Source organism: Balaenoptera ricei, chromosome 10, assembly GCF_028023285.1.
Source record: "Balaenoptera ricei isolate mBalRic1 chromosome 10, mBalRic1.hap2, whole genome shotgun sequence".
Taxonomy (NCBI): Eukaryota; Metazoa; Chordata; class Mammalia; order Artiodactyla; family Balaenopteridae; genus Balaenoptera; species Balaenoptera ricei.
This window is the reverse complement of record NC_082648.1, coordinates 106,695,467-106,717,152: the sequence shown is the minus strand read 5'-3', so window position 1 is coordinate 106,717,152 and position 21,686 is coordinate 106,695,467. Positions and strand designations below refer to the sequence as shown.

Genomic DNA, 21,686 nt, shown 5'->3' with positions numbered 1-21,686 from the left:
CTCTACCGGGCGGGGCCGGGGCGGGGGTAGAACGAACACACAGAGGCGACCGAGGGAGCTGCCAGTTTATTTAGGAGCTGCGTGCCCCGCCAGGCTGGCGAGGTGGGCGGGGGCCGCGCGTCCGCCGGTCCCCTCTGCTGAGCTGTCCTGGCGCAAAGCAGCCTGTCGCTGGGAGAAGAGCCTGGGGCTGGGCGGTGCTGCCGAGTCGGCATCGGACAGAGACGGGTCGGGTCCTGACTGGACGTCTCTGCTGTCATGGAGAGACGGGCGGGGTGGGCGCCGCCTCGTGGACTCACTCAAGGGCTCGGGCCTCGGGGCTCCTGCGTGGAGGCCTCCAAGGCGCTTACGACGATCACGTCACACACAGCTCCGCCGCCCAGAGCGGGGGCTTGCTGCTGTACGAGTGCCGCCGGCCGGCTGCCCCACCGGCCTCCCCACTGGCCTCCTCGGGCTCGGCGGCCTCGCGGGCCTCGGCGGCCCCCCCCTCCCTGCGGTAAGGGGTCTCCAGCAGCTTCAGCACCCGCTGCACCTGGAGGAGAGCAGAGGGTGCGGTGTTTGTCGGGGGCCGGCCTCGCCCGCAGCGGGAGGGACCAGTGGGGGGGGCCGGGCAGGCCGCTTGCCTCTGAGAAGTCTCCGCTCTCGGCAGCCTCGATGGCGCCCTGCGCGATGTAGTTCCTCAGGACGTACTTGGGGTTGTTCGCGTGCATGACGCGCACGCGCTCGGCCTGCCAGGCAGCGGTGTCGCCGGCGGCCTCCTGATCCTTCTCCAGCCGGGCTCTGGAGTCACACCCGAGCCGCGCGTCAGCAGAGCTGCCCCACCCCGCTGCCCTGGGGTCCCCGCGGGGGGAGGGGCCCACCTGTACTCCAGGAGCCACTCGGCCCAGCGGCTCCTGTTCCTGCCGTGCAGCTCGGCCGGGCTCAGCTGCTCCAGCCGCGACAGCCGCTCCACGCGCTCCAGCTCCCGCGCCAGGCTCGCCCGCGTGCCGATGAGCGCCAGAAGCTGCGGGTTCGACTGCGCCAGCATGAGCATCATGGACAGCTGCCTGCGTGGAGCGGGCGCGTGAGGGGCCCCAGGCCGCGTGGTCCCCACCGCCGCCCTGCCGCGCCCCCGTCCCCAGCCCCACCCCCACCAGGGGTGAGCCCGGGTCCGATGGACGAAGCAGACGTGGGACCGCTACCAGCCGTCCGCCCTTGTTCTACCACAAACCCCGCACGTGACGGGGCACACGGACACCGCAGGCTGACCCGGGCCGGCCCTGGCTCCCGGCTGGCGGCCACCCACCGACAACCGACCCAGGACCCAGTCCCTCTGGGAGAGGTTCGCTGCTGTCAGCTCCTCCCACGGTGATCACAGGGCTGGACGCTTCTCCACCTCTGGGGGCACCTGGGGGCAGGGCAGCCCCTGACACCCCCTTCCCCAGTTACCCTGGCTCCATGCTCAGCAGGTCCTGCCAGCTTCAGCCCCTCCCCACACTGCTGCACTAGAGTCCTGTCTGGCACGGGACGGGACACGTTGGTGATGGGTTTTGAGCGTGGGCTGCACCCTCAGGACATGACACAGTGCAGAAAGCGTGGTCTGGCTGGAGACTGCGGGCCCACACCCAGGCTCTTCCCAGGGAGCCTCCCCAGAGCAGAGACCACCGTGCCCCAGCCTGTGCCGCCTGGCCTCCCCATTCCAGTGTCAGCACCTCCATCCTTTCCTCTGGCCAGCGGGCCTCAGTGCCACAAAGCCAGGGTCTGACCATCCCACTCCTGGGAGTGGAGCGGCCACCTGGGTGTGCCGTCTCCAGCGTCCTCCCAAAGGCTTCGTTCTAAATGTTCCTCCCTTCCCGGAAACAAATGCTAGGGAAGCAAGACCCAAGTACCCACCGGGGATCCATCTGGGGTCGGAAGGCACGCCTCAGCTCCTCCAGGGAGGCACACTGTGCAGTCAGCGCGGCCAGGAACTCGTCCAGGTCCTCGGCTGGGAAGGAGCTCAGCAGGTAGAAGGAGTTTGTGAAGTCAGCACCTGTAACACGCAGCTGCTCAGGGTGCCGTCCCGTCACCAGAGGACCGTACCTGTTCATCCACCACGTGTGCGGCGTCCTGCTCAGCCTCAGGCCAGGGGCTCCTGAGCCCTCCCCTCAGTCCTCCCAGCTCGGTCCCCACTCTGAACCTGACGAGTCACTCAATCTCTCAAGGCCTCCAGGCCTGGTTTCTTCATCTGTAAAATGGGTAAATACAGTAAAGGCACCGAGGCCGGGCCCTGGCCCTCATCACTGTCACGGCAGTTAGCACCGTCTGCTTCAGGAGCTGCGGGGTCGAGATGGCACAGGACGTGAGCCATGACAGACACTGTGAGGGCCTCAGCCTGACTTGCTGAAACACTGTCACCAAAACCCCCAAGGAAACATCCAAAAAACAGACACAAGGGAAAATGAGAAGGAAACCAGAACGGTATACTGCAAAAGATCACCTAAGCACGAGAGCAGTAACAGAGAAAATAAAGGACAAAAATGGTGTAAGACAGAACACAAAGAGCAAAACAGCCTAAGTCCTCCCTTATCAGTAATTACTTTAAAAGTAAATGGATTAGGGAATTCCCTGATCCAGTGGTTAGGACTCTGTGCCTTCACTGCTGAGGGCACGGGTTCAATTCCTGGTTGGGGAACTAAGACCCCACAAGCCAAAAAAAAAAAAAAAGTAAATGGATTAAAGTGTCCATTCAAAGAGCAGAGACTGACAGAATGGATAAAAAAACCATGATCCAACAACTACAGTAAGATAACTTGCTGTAGACTCGTAAGTCAAAAGCGAAAGGATGGAAAAAATATCCCATGATTTGCATACTGACAGTAACCTAAAGAGAGCTGGGGTGGCTACGCTGACGTCAGAAAAACAGACTATGTAAGAACTTGACAAAGAGGAGCATCATATATTGATGAGTCAGTTCAGCAAGAAGATGTAACAATTACAGACTTGCACCAAACAAGAGCCCCCAATACACAAAGACTCAAAACTGAAGGGCGAACACATTTCAAATCAACTATACTCCAATTTAAAAACAAACAAACAAAAAAACCTGAAGGGTGGACTCGAGCAGTTCTGTAAGAGTTGGGACGTCAGCACCCAACACCTGGACAGAAGGTCAACAAGGAACAACGTGAACAACAGACGCAACACTCCACCCAAGCTCTCAGGTGCACGTTCTCCAGGACAGACCACGTGTTGGGCCATAAAACCAGTCTTAATACACTGAAAAGACTGGTGTCTTCTGCAACCACGATGGCATGAAGTCACAAATGGAAGGACAACTGGAAAATTCACAAGTAATGTGAAAATTAACTACTGGTTCTAAAAAGAAATCACAAGGGAAATTAGAAAAATACTTAGAGGTATGAACCAAAAGCAGCAGTGCTCAGAGGGAAGTTTATAGCTGTAAATGCCTGCGCTAAAAGCACAGCTCTCTCATCACCAGAAAAAAATAAATTTGTCACTGTGTGGTGGTCATTTCACGTTATATACATAGAGCAAATCACCATGTCACACACCTGAGACTTATATAATGCTATACGCCAGTTCTCAGTAAAAAACGATTTCAAATCAATAATCTAATCTTACATCTAAAGAAGTAGAAAAAGAACTAAATAAGACCAAAGTTAGCATAAAGGAAGGAAATGAGATTAGAACAGAGATAAATGAAATAGAGAACAAAAACAAGAGAAAATCAATGAAACCAAAGTTGGTTCTTTGAAAAGGTCAGTAACACTGACAAAATTTTAGCTACACTAACAAAAAAAGACACAAGTAACTAAAGGAAATAAAAGTGGGGACGTCACTGCAGACTGTACAGAAATAAAAGACTAAGAAAACACTATGAATAATAATTTAGATAACATAGATGACATAGATGAATTCCCAGAAACACATAAATTACCAAACCTGACTCAAGAAGAAATAGAAAATCTAAATAGTCCCATAGCAAGTAAGGAGACTGGAAACTTCCTAACACAGGAAATGTTAGGACCAGACGGCTTCACTGGTGAATTCTACCAAACATTTAAAGAAAAATTAACACCAATCTTTGTCAGACTCTTCTGAAAAATAGGAGGGAACACTTCCTAACTCATTCATGAAATCAGCACTGCCTCGATACCAAAGCCAAACAAAGATACCACAAGAAAAGAAAACCACAGACCAGTATCCCTTGTAAAAACAGATGTAAAAGAAACCTCAGCAAAACATTAGAAGGAGCAAGTAGGGTTTATCCCCAGAATGCAAGGGGTCTGTCTGTGTGTCCCCTGCCCGAATCCACATATGGAAACCCAACTCTGCAGGGTGATGGTATTTGGAGCTGGGGCCTTTGGGAGGTAGGCCACGAGGGTGGAGCCCTCACAGTGTGCTTCATGCCCCTGCTCCCTACTCTGCCGTGTGAGGACACAGCCAGAAGGCGGCACCCTGATCCTGGACCTCCAGCTTCTACACCGTGAGAGGCAGTTTAAACTAAGGCAGGATACGGATGAAGAAGTAAAACCTGGCGATCACCTCAACTGAGGCACAGTGTGAAAACACCCAATGAGGGACAGAAGGAAACATCCTCTACTTGAGAAAAGCCACATGTGCACAGGCTAACAGCTCACATCACACTCGTGTGACAGACAGAGCTTTTCCCCAAGAGCAGGAACAGTAAGTGACGCCTGGTCGGCCACTTCTGTTGAGCGGCACCAGGCGTCCTAGCCAGAGCAGCCAGGAAGCCCCAGGCACACCCCACAACGGCACCCTGGAGAGGATGGGAAACAGGAACGCAAAGACACGGTACGTCTGTGTCCACAGCAGCGTTATGCATGGTGGCCACGGGGTGGAACAGCCCAAGTGTCCAACAGACGATGGACGAGCAAAAGGCAGGCCATCCGCACAGACTATTCGGCCTTAAAATCCTGACACGCGGACAACGGGGATGACCGCCGTGGAGGACATCACGCTGAGTGGGGTGAGCTAGAAAAAGAGCCGCGTGAACCCCTTGCCTGCGGTCCCTGGAGGCGGCGAGTTCTTGGAAAGCAGGCATGAGGTTACCAGGGCGGGGCGAGGGGCGGGGCGAGGGGCCAGGGGGCTAGTGCTTCGTGGGTGCAGATGTCCGTCGGGGAAGACGAGAAAGTTCTGGAGACGCTGGCAGTGGTGGTTGCGAGACAAGGTGAATGTGCTTAAAGCCACCGAGACGTGGTCACAGGTCGGTTTCATGTTCTGTTTCAGCACGACGTGGCGTGTGCACCCCACCCACACTCACCAGTCAGGTGCATGGTCTCCAGGAGCCTGGCCACCAGGGCGCTGTCCTCCTCCCGCTCAGCCCGCACGAGGCCCAGCTTCCAGCGCATCTTCTGCAAGTAGTGCCTGCGGAACTCGGCGTCGAACTCCTTCGCCAGGATGGCCTCGGCCAGCTCGAGGGGCAGCGCGGGGTCCAGGGCCTCGGCCAGCTTCTGCAGGTTCCACTTGCACACCTCGGGCTGCCTGCTGTACGAGTAGCGCCCGGCGGTGTCGGAGGCATTGCACACGTGGTCGGGGTCGTACCTGCCGTGTGGGGAGAGCCGGGAGCTGCCTGAGGGGACCCGCCGAGCAACAGTGCAGGCCCGGGTGGCTGCCGCTCCCCTGCCCGTCCCACGGGGCCCTGCAGCCTCTAGAGCAGGGAGGCCGCGCTCCAGTGCGGCCCCCTCGCCGCTCCTCGCCTGGCTCCCACCCCCGGCCCTTCAGCCCACTCTCCACCTGGGAGCCGAGGGGGCGCTGTTCAAAGTACTTCTGCGCTCAGAACCCTCCAGGGGTCCCTGCTCTGGGGACGGCCGGCTGACCAGGCCTTGCTGAGAATTAAACACCCAACAAAACATTAACAAGAGCAGCCACACGGGCCTGCAGGTCCTTCCCGTGGCCTTGAGATGCCCGCACGGTCACGTGCCTCCCCGCCAGGGGCCCCTGGCAGGCGGCGGGATGCCCACCTGTCCAGGAAGCCGAAGGGCCCGTAGTCGATGGTGAGCCCCACGATACTCATGTTGTCCGTGTTGAGCACGCCGTGGCAGAAGCCCACGCACTGCCACTCAGCCACCAGCTGGGCCGTGCGCCGCGTCACCTGCAACAGTGCCACGGGACGGCTGCCGGCTGCTCCCCTCCACGCCCCCCGCAACCAGCTGTGCCTGCTGAGCCGGTCTCGCTCTGCGGTGACTCCCAAGGGGCCCGACCCAGTGTCCTGTCCTGCCAGCTGACGCTCAGCCGTGGGGAGAACGTCCGAGGACAGTTAAGAAGGAAAGAGTATTTTGGATGAGTTGATACGAGTGGCTCTGCTCCTCACATACACCGTCTACCTCTTTTATATACTCACTGTTTTTTGGCTTTTATCCAAACCAGAAAAGTCAGGGAACCTGGACATTCCCATGACTCACGCCCCGTAGGATGACTACGTGGAAACAAGGAAGTTACCATGTTCTCAGGCGAAAACTGCCCAGGTCCAGACACTGTGCCCAGGGCCCCGCCTCGCCCTGGGCTGCAGGGAGCGAGGCTCAAACGGCCCAGCTGCCCAGCCCAGAGTCCGGCTGCCAGACCTGCCGCCCCCTGCCCCCCCCCGCCGGGGAGCAGGAGCCCTGCAAGATGCAGGGCTGCACCTGGGGGCCCCCGGCAGCCCACAGACGGGTCCGCATGCACCACGCCTCCTGAGGCTGCGGACGCTCCTGGAGTTGGGTGGCACCACCCTCTCCACTTCACTGACCAAGAGACCCAGGTTCAGAGGGGGGAGCCTGGGCCGCCCACTTCGGGTGTGAGCTGAGCCCCAAGACTCCCCTGGCATCACCCACATGACAGACGGGAAGCAACAGTGTGGCTCAAGTGGGGTCCAGGGAGTGACAGGTGCAGGACAGTGCCCACTTCTGGTGCAGAGCGCTGGCCGCGGGCCTCCGGCCCTCAGGCAGAGCCCTCACCCTGCCGCCTGTTTCCCTGGCTGAGGCTGCACCACCTCCCACAACTTTGACTGTCTTGTGGGATGACGCCTGAGAGTTCTGGGGGAGATGGAGAGGCCAAGGGGTGTGTGTTTGGGGCCACCGTGAACACACGCCCCACGCGGGAGGCCCAGCACCCACCAGCCCTGATTCCCTCCCGAGCTCTCTGCGTGGCCCCTCGATGCCGCTCAAATAGTGACCCGGGGGTCTGTCCCAGGACCCCGACCCTCAACGGTATCTGAGAAGTTGCCCCTGGGCCAAGCCAGTGGGTGGTGACTCAAGAGGGCCGGGCACCCAGTGTCTGCCCACGGGCGGGCAGCTCCCACCGACCTCCCGGAAGAAGGCGGCGTGCCTCTGCACGCTGTCGCTGGCGTGAGTGGCCTGGATCTCAGGGTAGAAAGTGCTGATGACATAGTCCAGCATCTGCACTCGGATGTCGTTCCTCCCCACGCTGGGGCCTGCGCGCCCCGTGTGCTCGTCCGAGGACTTGAAGATCTCAAAGGATCCGAACCTGGAGGGAAGACCCGCGTTGACAACAGGTTAAACGTGACGCCTCCCCCTCACGAGTAAGGAAGGAGGGAGGGTGCTGCTAGCCCTCGTGGCCGGGCGGGGGGGACAAACCACCAAACGTAGCTGGTCGTTCAGTGACTCAGGCAGACACAGGGCACTTCCCGGGGTGCGTGGGGCCGGGACGGCCACGGCTGCCCTGCAGGGACGAGAGGGGTTCTGTGTCCGGCCTCCCACACCGAGGGATGCGCCCGTCACCGGCGTCCTGTAGTGGGGTGACCCGCAGGGTCAGCGGTGGGGCAGTTATACGCCCCAGGGGGCGGGGCAACGTCCGGAGGCATTTTTGGTTGTCACGACGGGGGTTACTACCAGCAGCTCGTGGGTGGAGGCCAGGAACGCCGCCTGACACCCTATGAGACACAGATCAGCTCGCAGCAAAGACGACCTGGTCCAAACGCCACTAGTGCAGCTGTGCCCAGAGGCCCCGGGTCTCCCAGGACGAGGCCAACGCCTGCCCCGACACCTCCACCCCCGGAGGACAAAGGGAAAGCTGGTGACAGCTGACGCACAGGGTCGGCTGGGGTCACCTGACCCCGCCAGACCGCCACAGCCACCTCCTGGCGACTCTGGGTTCAGGTGGTCGGTACCGAGCACCCGACGCCAGACAGCGTGGTGACGTCGAGGACTAACAGGCCCCGCTGGAGACAGCAGCCGGGAGGCCTCCAGTCAGTGAACAGGGGCCAGAGGAAGCGGGCACACCGGGCGTCACGGCCGCTAGTCCAGCAGCACAGTGAGGCCGTTTTCTTGGTGCATCTTACGTAGCTCCTGGTCATAAACTCCAGGTCCACAGCTCTGGACACGCTGCCCCAGGCCCTGCACCCTGGCCGGGCAGCTGCACTCTGGCCACCGGGGCAACACGGGAGCACGAGGACGGGCATTACCTGAGGAACGTGGGGGCCACGCGCAGCACGACCGCGCACTGCTCGTGCCTGGGGTTGCCGTCGTAGAACACGTCCCGCTCGACGGAGGACTGGGACGTGACGCAGGCGCCGGCCCGCGTGGTGGGGATGCCCAGGTGGAACATGGCCTCGCTGCACAGGAACTCGCGGATGCTCGAGCGCAGCACCTTGCGACCGTCGGCCTGTCTGAGGTCAAGCACAGAGGTCACTGCCGGGCTCCACTCAACACCAAGGTGTGGTCACAGAGGGAAGGGACTGGAAGAAAGCCTCCTAATGGCTTTTTAAAAACAACCCACGAGCAGCTCTGACATCACTGTAAAAAGAGTGTTTTGGACAATCTCAGGTGCTAAGCCCCTAACCTCCTCCAGGTCTGGAACTGCAGCACAGGGTGCCTGGCCCGCGGCAGGAGGCCAAGTCCATACAGAGGTCAGGGAAGGCTACTCCCAGGGTCACACACACACGCTTGCAACTCCGCAATTCTGTTTTTATGAATTTACTTTGTGAAAATCCTTTTACAACAGCACAGACACAGAGCATCATCTGCAGCGGGGGGAGGACCCCAATCTCCCTCGGGCAGCTCTGAATGACGTGGATGTTTTCCTCTTATGCTAAACCTTCATTATTACTATTCTTTTAAATAGACTTTATTTTCCTAGGCAGTTGTAGGTTCACAGCAGCACTGATCAGCAGCCAGAGAGATCTCTCATATACCCCGCCACCACACACACACAGCCTCCCCCAGGATCAGCATCCCCGCCAGGGGAGACATTTGTCACACTCGATGAAGCCATGCCGGCACGTCGTCATCACCCAGAGTCCACTGTCTGCATCAGGGTGCACTTTCAGTGTTGTCCACTCTGTGGGTCTGACAGAGATCCACCATTACAGTGTCATACAGAACACTTTTCACGGCCCGAAAAACCCTCTGGGCTCCACCTGGTCATCTGTCCCCTCCCAACCCCTGGTCTTTTACTGTCTCCATAGTTTTGCCTTTTCCAGAATGTTATAGAGTTGGAATCATACTGTGAGACCTTTCAGATTCACTTCCTTCACTTACTGATATGCATCTAAGTTTCTTCCATGTCTTTTCATGGCTTGATGGCTCATTTCATTTTTTTTTCTTTCTATTCTTTTGCTGAATAATATCCCATTGTCTGGATGGGCCACGGTTTGTTTATCTATTCACCTAGAAGGACATCTTGGCAGCTTCCAAGTTTTGACAATTATGAATAAAGTTGCTGTGAACATCCATATACAGGGTTTTCGTGTGGACGTGTTCTCAACTGCTTTGGGTAAATGCTGAGGAGCATGATTCTTGGGTCATATGGTGAGAGTATGTTTAGTTTGGTAAGAAACCACCACACTGTCTTCCCAAGTGGCCGCACCGTCCTGCATTCCCAGCAGCCGTGAATGGGCGCTCCTGTTGCTCTACATCCTCGCCAGCATTTTGTGCTGTCAGTGTTCGGGAATTTGGCCATCCTCCCAGGTGTGTAATGGCGTCTCCTTGTTAATTTGCATTTTCCTGATGACACATGATGTGAAACATCTTTTAAAGTGCTTATATGTCATCTCTGTATCTTCTTTGGGGAGGTGTCTAACAAGGTCTTTGCCCCATTTTAAAATCAGTTTGTTTTCTTATTGTTGAGTTTTAAGAATTCTTTGTATATTTTGGATAACAGTCCTTTATCAGATGTGTCTTTTGCAGAGATTTTCTCCCACTCTGTGGCTCGTCTTCTCATTTCTCCTGACATTGTCCTTCACCGAAGTTTTAACTTCAATGAAGTACAGCCTATCAATTATTTCTTCATGGATCCTGTCTTTGGTATGGTACCTAAAAAGTCATTTCTATACCCAAGGTCATCCAGATTTTCTATTTTATCTTCTAGGAGTTTTACATTTTGTTTAGGTCTGTGATCCATTTTTGTTTTGTTTTGTTTTTATTTATTTATTTATGGCTGTGTTGGGTCTTCATTTCTGTGCGAGGGCTTTCTCTAGTTGTGGCAAGCAGGGGCCACTCTTCATTGCGGTGCGCGGGCCTCTCACTATCGCGGCCTCTCTTGTTGCAGAGCACGGGCTCCAGACGCGCAGGCTCAGTAATTGTGGCTCACGGGCCCAGCTGCTCCGCGGCACGTGGGATCTTCCCAGACCAGGGCTCGAACCCATGTCCCCTGCATTGGCAGGCAGATTCTCAACCACTGCACCACTGGGGAAGCCCTGTGATCCATTTTGAGTTATTTTTTGTGAAGGGTGTCAGGTCTGTGTCTAGATTTTTCTTTGTTTGTTTGTTGATATCCAGTTGTTCCAGTACAATCTGTTGAAAATACTATCATTGCTCCATTGGATTGCCTTTGCTCCTTTGTCAAAGATCCACATCTATGCAGGTCTATTTCTGGGCTCTTTGTTCTGTTCCATTGACCTATCTATTCTTTGGCCAAAACCACTCTTTTTTTTTTTTTTTTTTTTTTTTTTTATTTTTGGCTGCATTGGGTCTTCGTTGCTTCGCGTGGGCTTTCTCTCTAGTTGCAGCGAGCGCCAGAAGCAGACTCTTGGATGTCGTGCGCGGGCTTCTCATCATGGTGGCTTCTCGTTGCGGAGCACGGGCTCTAGGCACGCAGGCTTCAGAAGTTGCAAAACCACACTCTCTTGATTGCCAAAGCTTTATGGTAAGTCTTAAAGTGGGGTAGTGCCAGTCCTCTGACTTTGTTCTTCTCCCCCAGTATTGTGAGGGCTATACTGGGTCTTTTGCCTCTCGATATAAATTTTAGAATCAGTTTGTCAATATCTACAGAATAACTTGCTGAGACTTTGATTGGGATTGCACTGAATCTACAGATTGAGTTGGGAAGAACCAATATCTTGACAATATTGAGTCTTCCTAGCCATGAACGTGGAATATCTTTACATTGATTTAGTTCTTCTTTGATATCTTTGATCAGTTTTGTAGTTTTCCTAGTAGACATCTTATATTTTGTGAGTTCACACTTAGGCGTGAATCTAATTTTTAGGATTGCTAATGTAAACAGTATTGTTTTTAATTTCAAATTCCACTTGTTCACTGCTGGGATATACTAAAGTGATTGACCTACGTAGTAACTCTGTATCCTGCAACCTTGCTATAACTGCTTATGAGCTCATTTTTTGGTCAGTTCTTTGAGATTTTCTACATAGATGTTCATCTGCAAACAAAGACAATTTTTATTTCTTCCATCTCAATCTGTATGCCTTCGATTTTCTTCTCTTGTCTTGTTACATTAGCTAGGACCTCCAGGGATGTTGAAAAGCAATAGTAAGAGGGAACATCTTTGTCTTGTTTCTAATCTTAGTGGGAAAGCTTTGAGGTTCTCATGATTAAGTAGATTTAGCTATAGGTTTTCTGTAGATACTCTATCAAGTTGAGGAAGTTCCTCTCTATTGCTAATTTACTGAGTTTTTATCATGAATAGGTCTTGGGTTTTGTCAAATGCCTTTTCTGCTTTAATTGATGTGATGATGCGAGTTTTCTTCTTTAGCCTGTTGATCTGATGGATCACATTAATTAATTTTTGAATACTGAACCAGCCTTGCATACCTGGAATAAATCCCATTTGGTGGTGATGTATAATTCTTTTCAAACATTGTTGGATTTGATTTGCTAATATTTTGTTGAAGATTTCTTTATCTATGTTCATGAGGGGTTTTGGTGTGTAGTTTTCTTTTCTTGTATTGTCTTTGTCTGGATTTGGTATTAGGGTAATGCTGGCCTCATAGAATGAGTTAGGAAGTATTTCCTCTGCTTCCATTCTCTGAAAAAGAGTGGAATAATTTCATCCTTAAATGTTTGGTAGAATTCACTGGTGAGTCCATCTGGGCCTGGTGCTTTCTGTTTTGGAAGGTTATTAATTGTTGACTCAATTTCTTTAATATATATAGGCCTATTCAGATTGTCTTTTTTTTTTTTGGTGAGTTTTGGCAAATTGTGTCTTTCAAGGAATTGGTCCATTTCACCTAGGTTGTCAAATTTGTGAGCATAGAATTGTTCAGAGTAATTTTACTATCCTTTTAATGTCCATATGATCTGCATGATTTCCCCTCTTTAATTTCTGGTATTAGTAATTGTGTCCTCACTTTCTTTCTTAGTTAGCCTGGCTAGAGGTTTATTGATTTTATTGATCTTTTCAAAGAACAAGCTTTTGGTTTCACTGATTTCCTATTTCCATTTCATTGACTTCTGCTCTAATTCTTATTATTTCTTTTCTTTTGCTTACTTTGGATTTGATTTGCTCTTCTTTTTGTAGCTCCCTAATGTGGAAGCTTAAATGATTGGTTTTAGATCTTTCTTCTTTACTAACATATGCACTCAATGCTATAAATTTCCCTCAAAGCACTGTTTTCACCATACCCCATACATTTGGTGTTTTCATTTTCATTTAGTTCAAAATACTTAAAAATTTCTCGAGATTTTGTCTTTGACCATGTGTTATTTAGAAGTATGTTGCATAATCTCCAAGTATTTTGGGATTTTCAGTTACCTGTTATTGAATTCTAGTTTGATTCCATTGTGGCCTGAGAACAGACACTGTATGATTTTTACTTTAAAAAATTTGTTAAGGTATGTTTTATAGCCTAGAATGTGGTCTCTCTGGATAAATGTTCCATGTGGGCCTGAGAAGAATATGTATCCCATTGTTGTTAGATGAAGTAGGCTATAGATGTTCTTTATATCCAGTTGATTGATGGTGTTAACTGAGTTCAAAGATGGCCTTACCAATTTTCTGCCTGCTGGCTCTGTCCATTTCTGATAGAGGGGTGTTGAGTCTCCAACAATGACAGTGGATTCATCTGTGCCCCTTTGAATTTCTGTCCGTTTCTGCCTCATGGTACTCTGATGCTGCTATCTGGCACATACACAGTAAGGATTGTTTTGCCTTCTTGACCCCTTCATCATTTTGTCATGCCCCTCTTTATCCCTAATGACTTTCCTTACTCTGAAGTCCACTCTTTCTGAATAAATATGGCTACTCCTGCTAACTAGTGTTAGCATGGTATGCTTTCCTCCATCCATTTACTTTTTTTTTTTTTTTTTTGTATTTTGGCAGCATGTGGGATGGTTCCCCAACCAGGGATTGAACCCAGGCCTCTGCAGTGAAAGCGCCAAATCCTAACCACTAGGCCACCAGGGAAATCCCCCACCCATTTACTTTTTTTTTTTAAATTAATTTATTTATTTTTGGATGTGTTGGGTCTTCGTTGCTGGGTGCAGGCTTCCTCTAGTTGCAGTGAGCAGGGGCTACTCTTTGTTGTGGAGTGGGGGCTACTCTTCGTTGCGGTGCGCAGGCTTCTCATTGTCGTGGCTTCTCTTGTTGCGGAGCACGGGCTCTAGGTGTGCAGGCTTCAGTAGTTGTGGCACGTGGGCTCAGTAGTTGTGGCTTGCAGGCTCTAGAGCTCAGGCTCAGTAGTTGTGGTGCATGGGCTTAGTTGCTCCACGGCATGTGGGATCTTCCTGGGCCAGGGCTCGAACCCATGTCCCCTGCATTGGCAGGCGGATTCTTTTTTGGTTTTTTTTGGGGGGGAGGCGGATTCTTAACCACTGGGCCACCAGGGAAGCCCCATCCATTTACTTTTAATCTACATATGTCTTCATATTTAAAGTGGATTTCTTATGGACAACATATAGTTTGGTCTTTTTTTTTATTTATTGGCCTTGCTCTTTGTTTTCTCTTTCACTCTTTTCCTGCCTTTTGTGGTTTTACCTGAGCATTTTGTGATTCCAATTTCTTTTTCATCAGTTCTCGCCTAGCGTATCAGTTACACTTTTTTGTTTGGTTTTGTTTTACTCTTTAAAAAATGGTTGCCCTAGGACTTCCCTGGTGGTGCAGTGGTTAAGAATCCACCTGCCAATGCAGGGGACACGGGTTCGAGCCCTGGTCTGGGATGATCCCACATGCTGCGGAGGAACTAAGCCCGTGCGCCACAACTACTGAGCCTGCGCTCTAGAGCCTGTGAGCCACAACTACTGAGCCCGTGTGCCACAGCTACTGAAGCCCGCACGCCTACAGCCCATGCTCCGCAACAAGAAAAGCCACCGCAATGAGAAGCCCACACACCACAACGAAGAGTAGCCCCCGCTCGCCACAACTAGAGAAAGCCTGCACTGAGCAACGAAGACCCAACGCAGCCAAAAATAAAATAAATAAATTAATTAATTAATTATTTTTTTTTTTTTTTTTTAAAAAGGTTGCCCTAGAGTTTGTAATATATCATTTACAACTAATCCAAGTCTACTTTCAGGTAACACTATCCTGCTCCATGGGTAGTATGAGTACCTTATAATAACAAAATAATCCTAATCCCTCCCTCCATCCCTTATTTGACTGGTGTCATTAATTTCATTTATACATAAATGCATCGTTACTATTATTTTAAACAAGCTATTACCTGTTATATCAATTAAGATGAGGAAAAGTAAAGGTTTTTATTGTACTTTCACTTCTTTCTCCTATGCTCTTCCTTTGTTTATGTGGATTCAAGTTTCTGACCTACATCATTTTCATTCTCTATAAAGAATATCTTTTAACATTTCTGGCAAGACAGGTCAACTGCTAACAATTTCCCTCAATTTTCGTTTGTCTGAGGAAGTCTTTATTTCTCCTTCACTTTTGAAGGATAATTTCACAGGGTATGGAATTCTAGGTGGGTAGGGTTTTTTTTTCCTTATCACTTTACATACTTCACTCCACTTTCCTCTTGCTTGCCTGGCTTCTGAGAAGTCAGATGTAATTCTTATCTTTGCTCCTCTGTAGGTGAAGTGTTTCCTTCCTCTAGCTTTCACTTTTTTTTTCTTTATTTCTGCCTCTCTGTAGTTTGAAAATTATAAGCCTAGGTGTAGTTTTGTTTTTGTCTTTTGGTGGGGGTGGGGGAGGCATTCATCCTGCTCGGTGTGCTCTGAGCTTCTTGGATCTGTTTGGTGTCTAACATTAATTCAGGGAAATTCTCAATCATTTCTTCAAATATTTCTTCTGTTTCTTTCTCTCTTTCTCTCCTGGTATTCCTATTACACATGTGTTACTACTTTTGCACTTGTCCTACACTTCTTGGTGAGTGTTTGGTTTTTTTCAGTCTTTATTTTTTTTGCTTTTTATCTTTGAAAGTTTCTCCTGAGATATCTTCAAGCTCAGAGATTCTTTCCTCATCTGTGTCCAGTCTAGCAACGTCCATCAGAGGCATTCTTCATTTTTGTTAGTGTTTTTGCTTGAAATCTCTAGCATTTCCTTTTCGTCTTTCTCAGAATTTCCATCTCTCTGCTTACACTGCCCATCTATTCTTTTTGTTTCTATTTATTTATTTATTTATTTATTTATTTATTTAATTTTTGGCTGTGTTGGGTCTTCGCTGCTTCGCGCGGGCTTTGTTGAGGTGCCTGGGCTTCTCATTGCGGTGGCTTCTCTTGTTGTGGAGCACAGGCTCTAGGCGTGAGGGCTTCGTTAGTTGTGGCACGTGGGCTCAGCAGTTGTGGCTTGCGGGCTCTAGAGCATGGGCTCAGTAGTTGTGGCGCACGGGCTTAGTTGCTCCGCCTGCCCATCTATTCCTTTTTTTTTTTTTTTAAAGGTTTTATTTATTTATTTTTTTGGCCATGCCGAGCAGCTTGAGGGACCTTAGTACCCCGACCAGGGACCAAATCCAGACACTTGTCAGTGAAGGCCTAAGTCTTAACCACTGGACCACCAGGGAATTCCTCTAGTCTCATTTTATTTATTTTATTTTTTTTCAAGTAAATTTATTTATTTATTTATTTTTGGTTGCATTGGGTCTTCGTTGCTGTGCGCGGGCTTTCTCTAGTTGGGGCAAGCGGGGGCTACTCTTCGTTGTGGTGCGCAGGCTTCTCATTGCAGTGGCTTCTTTTGTTGCAGAGCATGGGCTTTAGGTGCGCGGGCTCAGTAGTTGTGGCATGCAGGCTCAGTAGTTGTGCCTCGCGGGCTCTAGAGCACAGGTTCAGTAGTTGTGGTGCACCGGCTTAGACGCTCTGCGGCACGTGGCATCTTCCCGGACCAGGGCTCGAACCCGTGTCCCCCGCATTGGCAGGCGGATTCTTAACCACTGCACCACCAGGGAAGTCCTGCCCATCTATTCTTGAATGCTGCCTACTTTATCCATTAGAGCCCTGAGCATAGTAATCATAATTGTGTTAAATTCCAACACAATTGTAATTTTGTTGGTCTGACAATTCCAACATCTCTGCCACGTCTGAGGCTAGTTCTGATGCTGGCCCTGTCTCTTCCAACTTTTAGTATGTTTTGTAATTTTTTCTTGATAGCCAGGCATGATGTATGGGGTAAAAGGAACTACTGTAAGCAGGCCTGCAGTGATGTAGAGGTGGGTTATAGGTGTCAGGTGGAGGCCTCAGACTCTCAGTGACCCTGTGCCTCTGGACTGAGAGCTTCCATATGTGCTTTTCAGTCTCCTCTCCGCCAGAGGGCGCTGGAGCTGGGCATTTCCCTTCACCAGGTCTGCTGGGCTCTGATAACAGCCCAGCAGGTCAGGCTCTGGTTAATCAGCTTCCCCCAAGGGCAGCCTTGTTCAGAACAGAGTGCTCTGGTGTACTCCACACAGCTCCTTTCCCCGCTCCTGCCAGAAGCACAAAGGGATTTTCCACCAAGATTCACTGTGAGAAGACAGCAGAGCTCCAGGAGGTACAACTCACCAGAGTGCGGGGCTCGCTTACGACTGGGCCCCGAAATTTTCCACTGACTCGTACACACTGAGCCTCCAGCAATTCACCAATTACAGGGCAAGGATCTGTGCAGACTTCCGCTCTGGTAACTCATAATTCTTTGTATTTGCCTGTCAGTCTCTCCAATTTGGGGGGTGGGGCAGCAATTTGCCCTCTGACCTCACTTTTCTTGCAGATCTAAGAAGACTTGTTGATTTTTCAGTTTGTTCAGCTTTTTACTTGTTAGAATGAAGTGATGATTTCCAAGGTTTCTTACATGCTGGACTGGAAACTGTATTATTTTTTAAAATTAAAGGAAAGTGGTAGCAGCACACGAGGACAGCTGGCCTGCATGAGCCACGTCCTCAGCCCCTCCTTGTAAGATGAAGGGCGCTGGACACTCCGACCTCCAAGAGCCCCCACCCAGCAAACAAATGCAACAACAAAGTGAGCTTGGATCTCTGCCCTTCAGGGTCAGGCCTGGCTTCCTGGCCTGGCCCAGGGCATGGCAGCGTCCCAGCACTCTCCCAGGCAGGAGGGCACCTGAAACAGTTTGGAAAATTCTCTAGGAAAGAACAAAAACTGGTGGGAAGACACTGGGCTCACTTCTGTCTCATCTGCAGAAGGACACCGAGGCTGAGTGAAGGTGCCCAGGGTGCACGTCGCCCACGTCCTCTGCCGGGAAGAGGCCAGAGCCGGGCTCAGTATGAGTTTGGGGTGCTGGGGCCTAGGCCTGGAGAGCGGGGCCAGGGAGGCCGGGAGCCAGTGAAGATCTCTGCAGGCCTCCTGCCTCACCCTCACCTGGGAGCCTGGGTGTGGCTCATTCTAGGTGTGAGTGACACCTCTAGAGACCCGGCCTGACAGTCACCCCGGGGCTGTCTGCAGGGTGACTGTGCCTGCCTCTGGCTGACAAGACCCTCAGTCCACAGCTGCATTCCACTCACCCCTTCTAGTCTGTAATCCGTCCTCAAATGTCACTCCACACCGGCCCCCCCCCCCCGCCTCCCCCCCCACCCCGGCCTGTTTAGCAGGAAGCCAGTACAGTCCAAGCTAATTGTGGATCTGGTAAAAATGATCCAGAAAACAAGCTGCCTATCTCCTTGCCTGGGGCAAAGTGCCCGAAGCAGAAACCAGAACTGAATAATGATTACACAGCAAGGGTACAGGGCCTCAGGGTGGCCCTGCCCCCAGAGAGCCGCATGGACACGTGACAACGGTCCCTTCTCCTGGGCGCCCACGTCTGTTCCCAGCCAAACTGCTGGGGTGGACCCAGCTGAGGACAAGCTCTTCTGCACCTGGCAGGAGAGGCCGTCCTGAAATCCCAACCCCCATGGGAGGCAGAAGCAAGAAGCCACCTGCGCACCCCCCAAAACCCACGCCGGGGGACTCGAGTAGCTGCTGGCCTTAAGCCACTCACACCACTTCAGATGTTAGCCTCAAGCTTTGTTGAGGCTGGGGACCCCAGGAAAGGCTGGGGGTGCTGGGTGGGTGCACATCTGGTAAGGGTCAAACAGCCCCTTTCTTTTAAAGGACTTCAGGTCTGGAAACACTGACTTACAGCTCAAGTCTTCAAACATTAAAAGCAACTTCCAACAGCAGATTACTCTCACAAAAATGTTTTTTATAAATGGCAAAAACAAATGATTAAAATGAACACATAAAAAGATGCTCATACAATGTGCAGGCCCCAGGGCAAGACACATTTACACGTGACCCCAAAGAGAAGAAATGCTTCTGCCGGCCACGGGTGCAGACAGCTCTGAGCAAGCTGTTCCAGGCGGGTGGGGCGGGTGCCAGGCTGCACTCAGGACATTTCAGAGACACCGAGGTTTGAAGACTGGGGGATGAGGAAGGACCAGTTATCCTGAGGATCTGAGGTGGAGCTGCTAGAGGTGGGGGCCCGGCTCAGTCCCTGGAGGGAGGGGAGGGGAGAGCTCATGGGAGGGGCCAGACCAGAGACACACCCTCGGGATTTCTTGGAACATAAAACTCCAAGTTAGGTGTGATTCTTTCAGCCATTCAATAAGCACTTAACAAATACGGGCTAAATACATGAACTTTTTTAGTGAAAAGGAGCAGAAGAGACTATCAGCACCGTGTGTACAGGAGAGGCCTGACAGCTGCGGGAAGGGCGCCCTGCTGGGTCAGGCTGTGGGCATCTGGACCCCGGCCCTGGCCCATGAGCCCCACCTCACTGCGGGGTCAGAACATGGCTGGCCCCCAAGTGCTTGGAAGCCCGGTCCTGGGAGAAGGGCCACTGGGCCGAGGATCTGTCCCGGTCCAGGGCACCGGCTGCACAGTAGGCATTTGCAGTGCCAAAGTGTGCGGGAGGGAAGCTGACAGCCCGATCAGCGTTCAAAGGAAGCCGGAAGCCGAGTGCGCCGAGCAGGCAGCAGGGCTGGGCACGCGGTAAACATGACCGTGCTGCACGTAGAACTGACTCCAAACTCTCTGGATAGTTTATGAGAACAGAGCATGGGCAGCTGCCAGCGCCGTGTGATCAGACGCTCGGCCTGACCTGAGCGGCAGCAGGACCCTCCCCTCCCCCCTCTTCCAGGCAGACGGGGCAGGGGCGCTCCGAGGCGGCCAGGAGCCACAGAACCTGCTCCCTCGCCTCCTGTCCTGGCCTCAGGGCCTTTGGCCCGGGCGCTGCTACCCACCACGTTCTACGTCCCCACGTCACACTCTTCCGTAGTTAATCTCACCCCCAACCGCCCCACCGGGGAGGACAGCTCCGCGGGTACGGGCGCAAACACACCTGGAGAAGGGCGTGGGGCCGGCGCCCTTGAGCTGCAGCTCCCAGCGCTCGCCGGCCGCCGTGCACACCTCGCCCAGGTACATGGCGGCGCCGTCGCCCAGCTGCCCGGCGAACTGGCCGAACTGGTGGCCGCAATAGCAGTGCGCGGCGGGCTCGGCGCCCGGCAGCAGCGCGTTGCCGCTGAAAAAGAGCGCGGCCTCGGCCTCGCGCGCCTCGCGGGCGGCGGCGTCAGCGGGCGGCGCGCCCAGGCCCAGCAGCGCCAGCGCGGGCTCCGACAGCGCCACGACGCGCGGCTGCCGCAAGGGCGCGGGCCGCACGCGGCTGAAGCAGGCGCCGGGCACGGGCCGCGGCGCGGACGGGGCGCCCTCTGGGCCAGGCGGCGGCGTCTCCACCGGCAGCGCGCGCAGGGCGCGGTTGTCGAAGCGCAGCCCCGCCAGCCAGCGGGGCTCAGGCTCCATGGCGCCGGCCGACGCGGAGCAGGGCGCGGGCGGCGGGCGGCGGCCGAGGGGCGGCCGGGTGCGGGCGGCCGCGAGCGAGGCCGCGAGCGCTACCCGGAGCACGGCCATCCGAGGCGCCGCGGCGGCGGAAGTCCCTCTGCCCCGACCGGAAGCCCCGCCCCGCGCTCCGCCGCCCAATTGCCGGGGGCCGCGCCCGCGAAAGCCTGGCTCTGATTGGTCACGCCATCTATCTGCTTCTGCTCCAGGTCTCGCCTGGGGGACTGCGAGGTCCCGGCCCGCCCGGGTCCCGGTCCGCGGGGCTGCGGCTGAGGGCTGGATCGCGCGGCGGAGACTGGGCCGTCCGGAATGACTGGCCTGCGCCACAGCGGCAGGTCCCTGGAGGTCCGCCCCGGAGGCACCGGCCAGTCCGGGCTGAGCGCTCCGGGCCGGTGGCCGTGACGAGTGACGTGCCCAGGGGACCTCCGGGGTGCCTCCCAACTCCGCGGTGAAGCCAAGGTCAGACCCGGCCCCACGCTTTGCTGAGGTTTGGCCCTGGATTGTCCTTTGCCCGCTGCGCACAGGGCAGGAGGGAAAGAGGACCTTTGTCCAGATCTGGCCGAAAGTCGGGGGACAGTTATGGGCCAGGAAGAGCCCCAGGGCGAAGCCAAAGCCGAGAGCCTGCCAGCCTGGAGCCCGGTGACTCCCTCGTGCAGGGCCTTTGCTCCTGCCCTTTCCCCGCTCCAAGCAGGGTTCCTCGCACGCGGGCTGGATCCCAGGCCCACCTCTCCTGCCTGCCTCCTGTCACCCTGTGTTTTTCCTTGCACTTCTCTCTGAAATTAGCTCATTCCCTTATTTTCCTGTTTCCTGTGTGTCTTTCTCCTCACCCACGCTCTGGAAGGGCGGGAGCCTTGATGATCTGGGCACCAGTTCCCCCAGAACAGCGCCAGAGAAACCCCCCATAGATGCCCAGGAGGCCTGGGGTGGGCGCAGGGCGGGGAGGGCCAAGCCTGGCCTTGAAGGGCCCGCCCCCAGGTGAGGAGCTGGGGTCAGTGCTGCAGAATGACTCAGGGGTCCAGTTCAGAAGAGCCTTGTGGAGGGCCCCCCAGGGGACCCCGCTGATGCCTGCGTGGCGCGGGTGGTCCTTGCAGGGGTTCCCAAGCCCCTGCCCGCCTGGACCCAGAGTCACACCCGAGGCCGCGGACAAACTCGCGAGCTCGCCCGTGGCCGGGGCTGTTCCGTTCCCGCCGCCCCGATTCCACACCAACTTCAGGGAGACGCCTCGGAACCTTCTGCTGGGGTCCCAGCATGGTGCCCCAGACCTCTTGTGAACCAGCTCCGCCCCTGCCGGCGCTGTGACCTCGGGGAAGCCCTCACCCCCCTCCAGCT

General features: G+C 53.7%; 1 protein-coding gene across 1 annotated transcript; it reads right to left on the bottom strand.

Moving 5' to 3' along the window:
• Window positions 1-48: 48 nt before the first annotated feature.
• Window positions 49-20,435, bottom strand: SELENOO (selenoprotein O). The gene is made up of 9 exons (XM_059937227.1): window positions 19,864-20,435; window positions 8,402-8,605; window positions 7,284-7,464; window positions 5,964-6,094; window positions 5,264-5,544; window positions 1,870-2,008; window positions 858-1,043; window positions 621-777; window positions 49-529 (listed from the first exon to the last, which is right to left on the bottom strand). Exons 1-9 carry the CDS (start codon window positions 20,427-20,429, stop codon window positions 344-346), a joined length of 2,031 nt encoding a protein of 676 aa, XP_059793210.1. The 5' UTR covers window positions 20,430-20,435; the 3' UTR covers window positions 49-343.
• Between the last annotated feature and the right edge of the window lie 1,251 nt (window positions 20,436-21,686).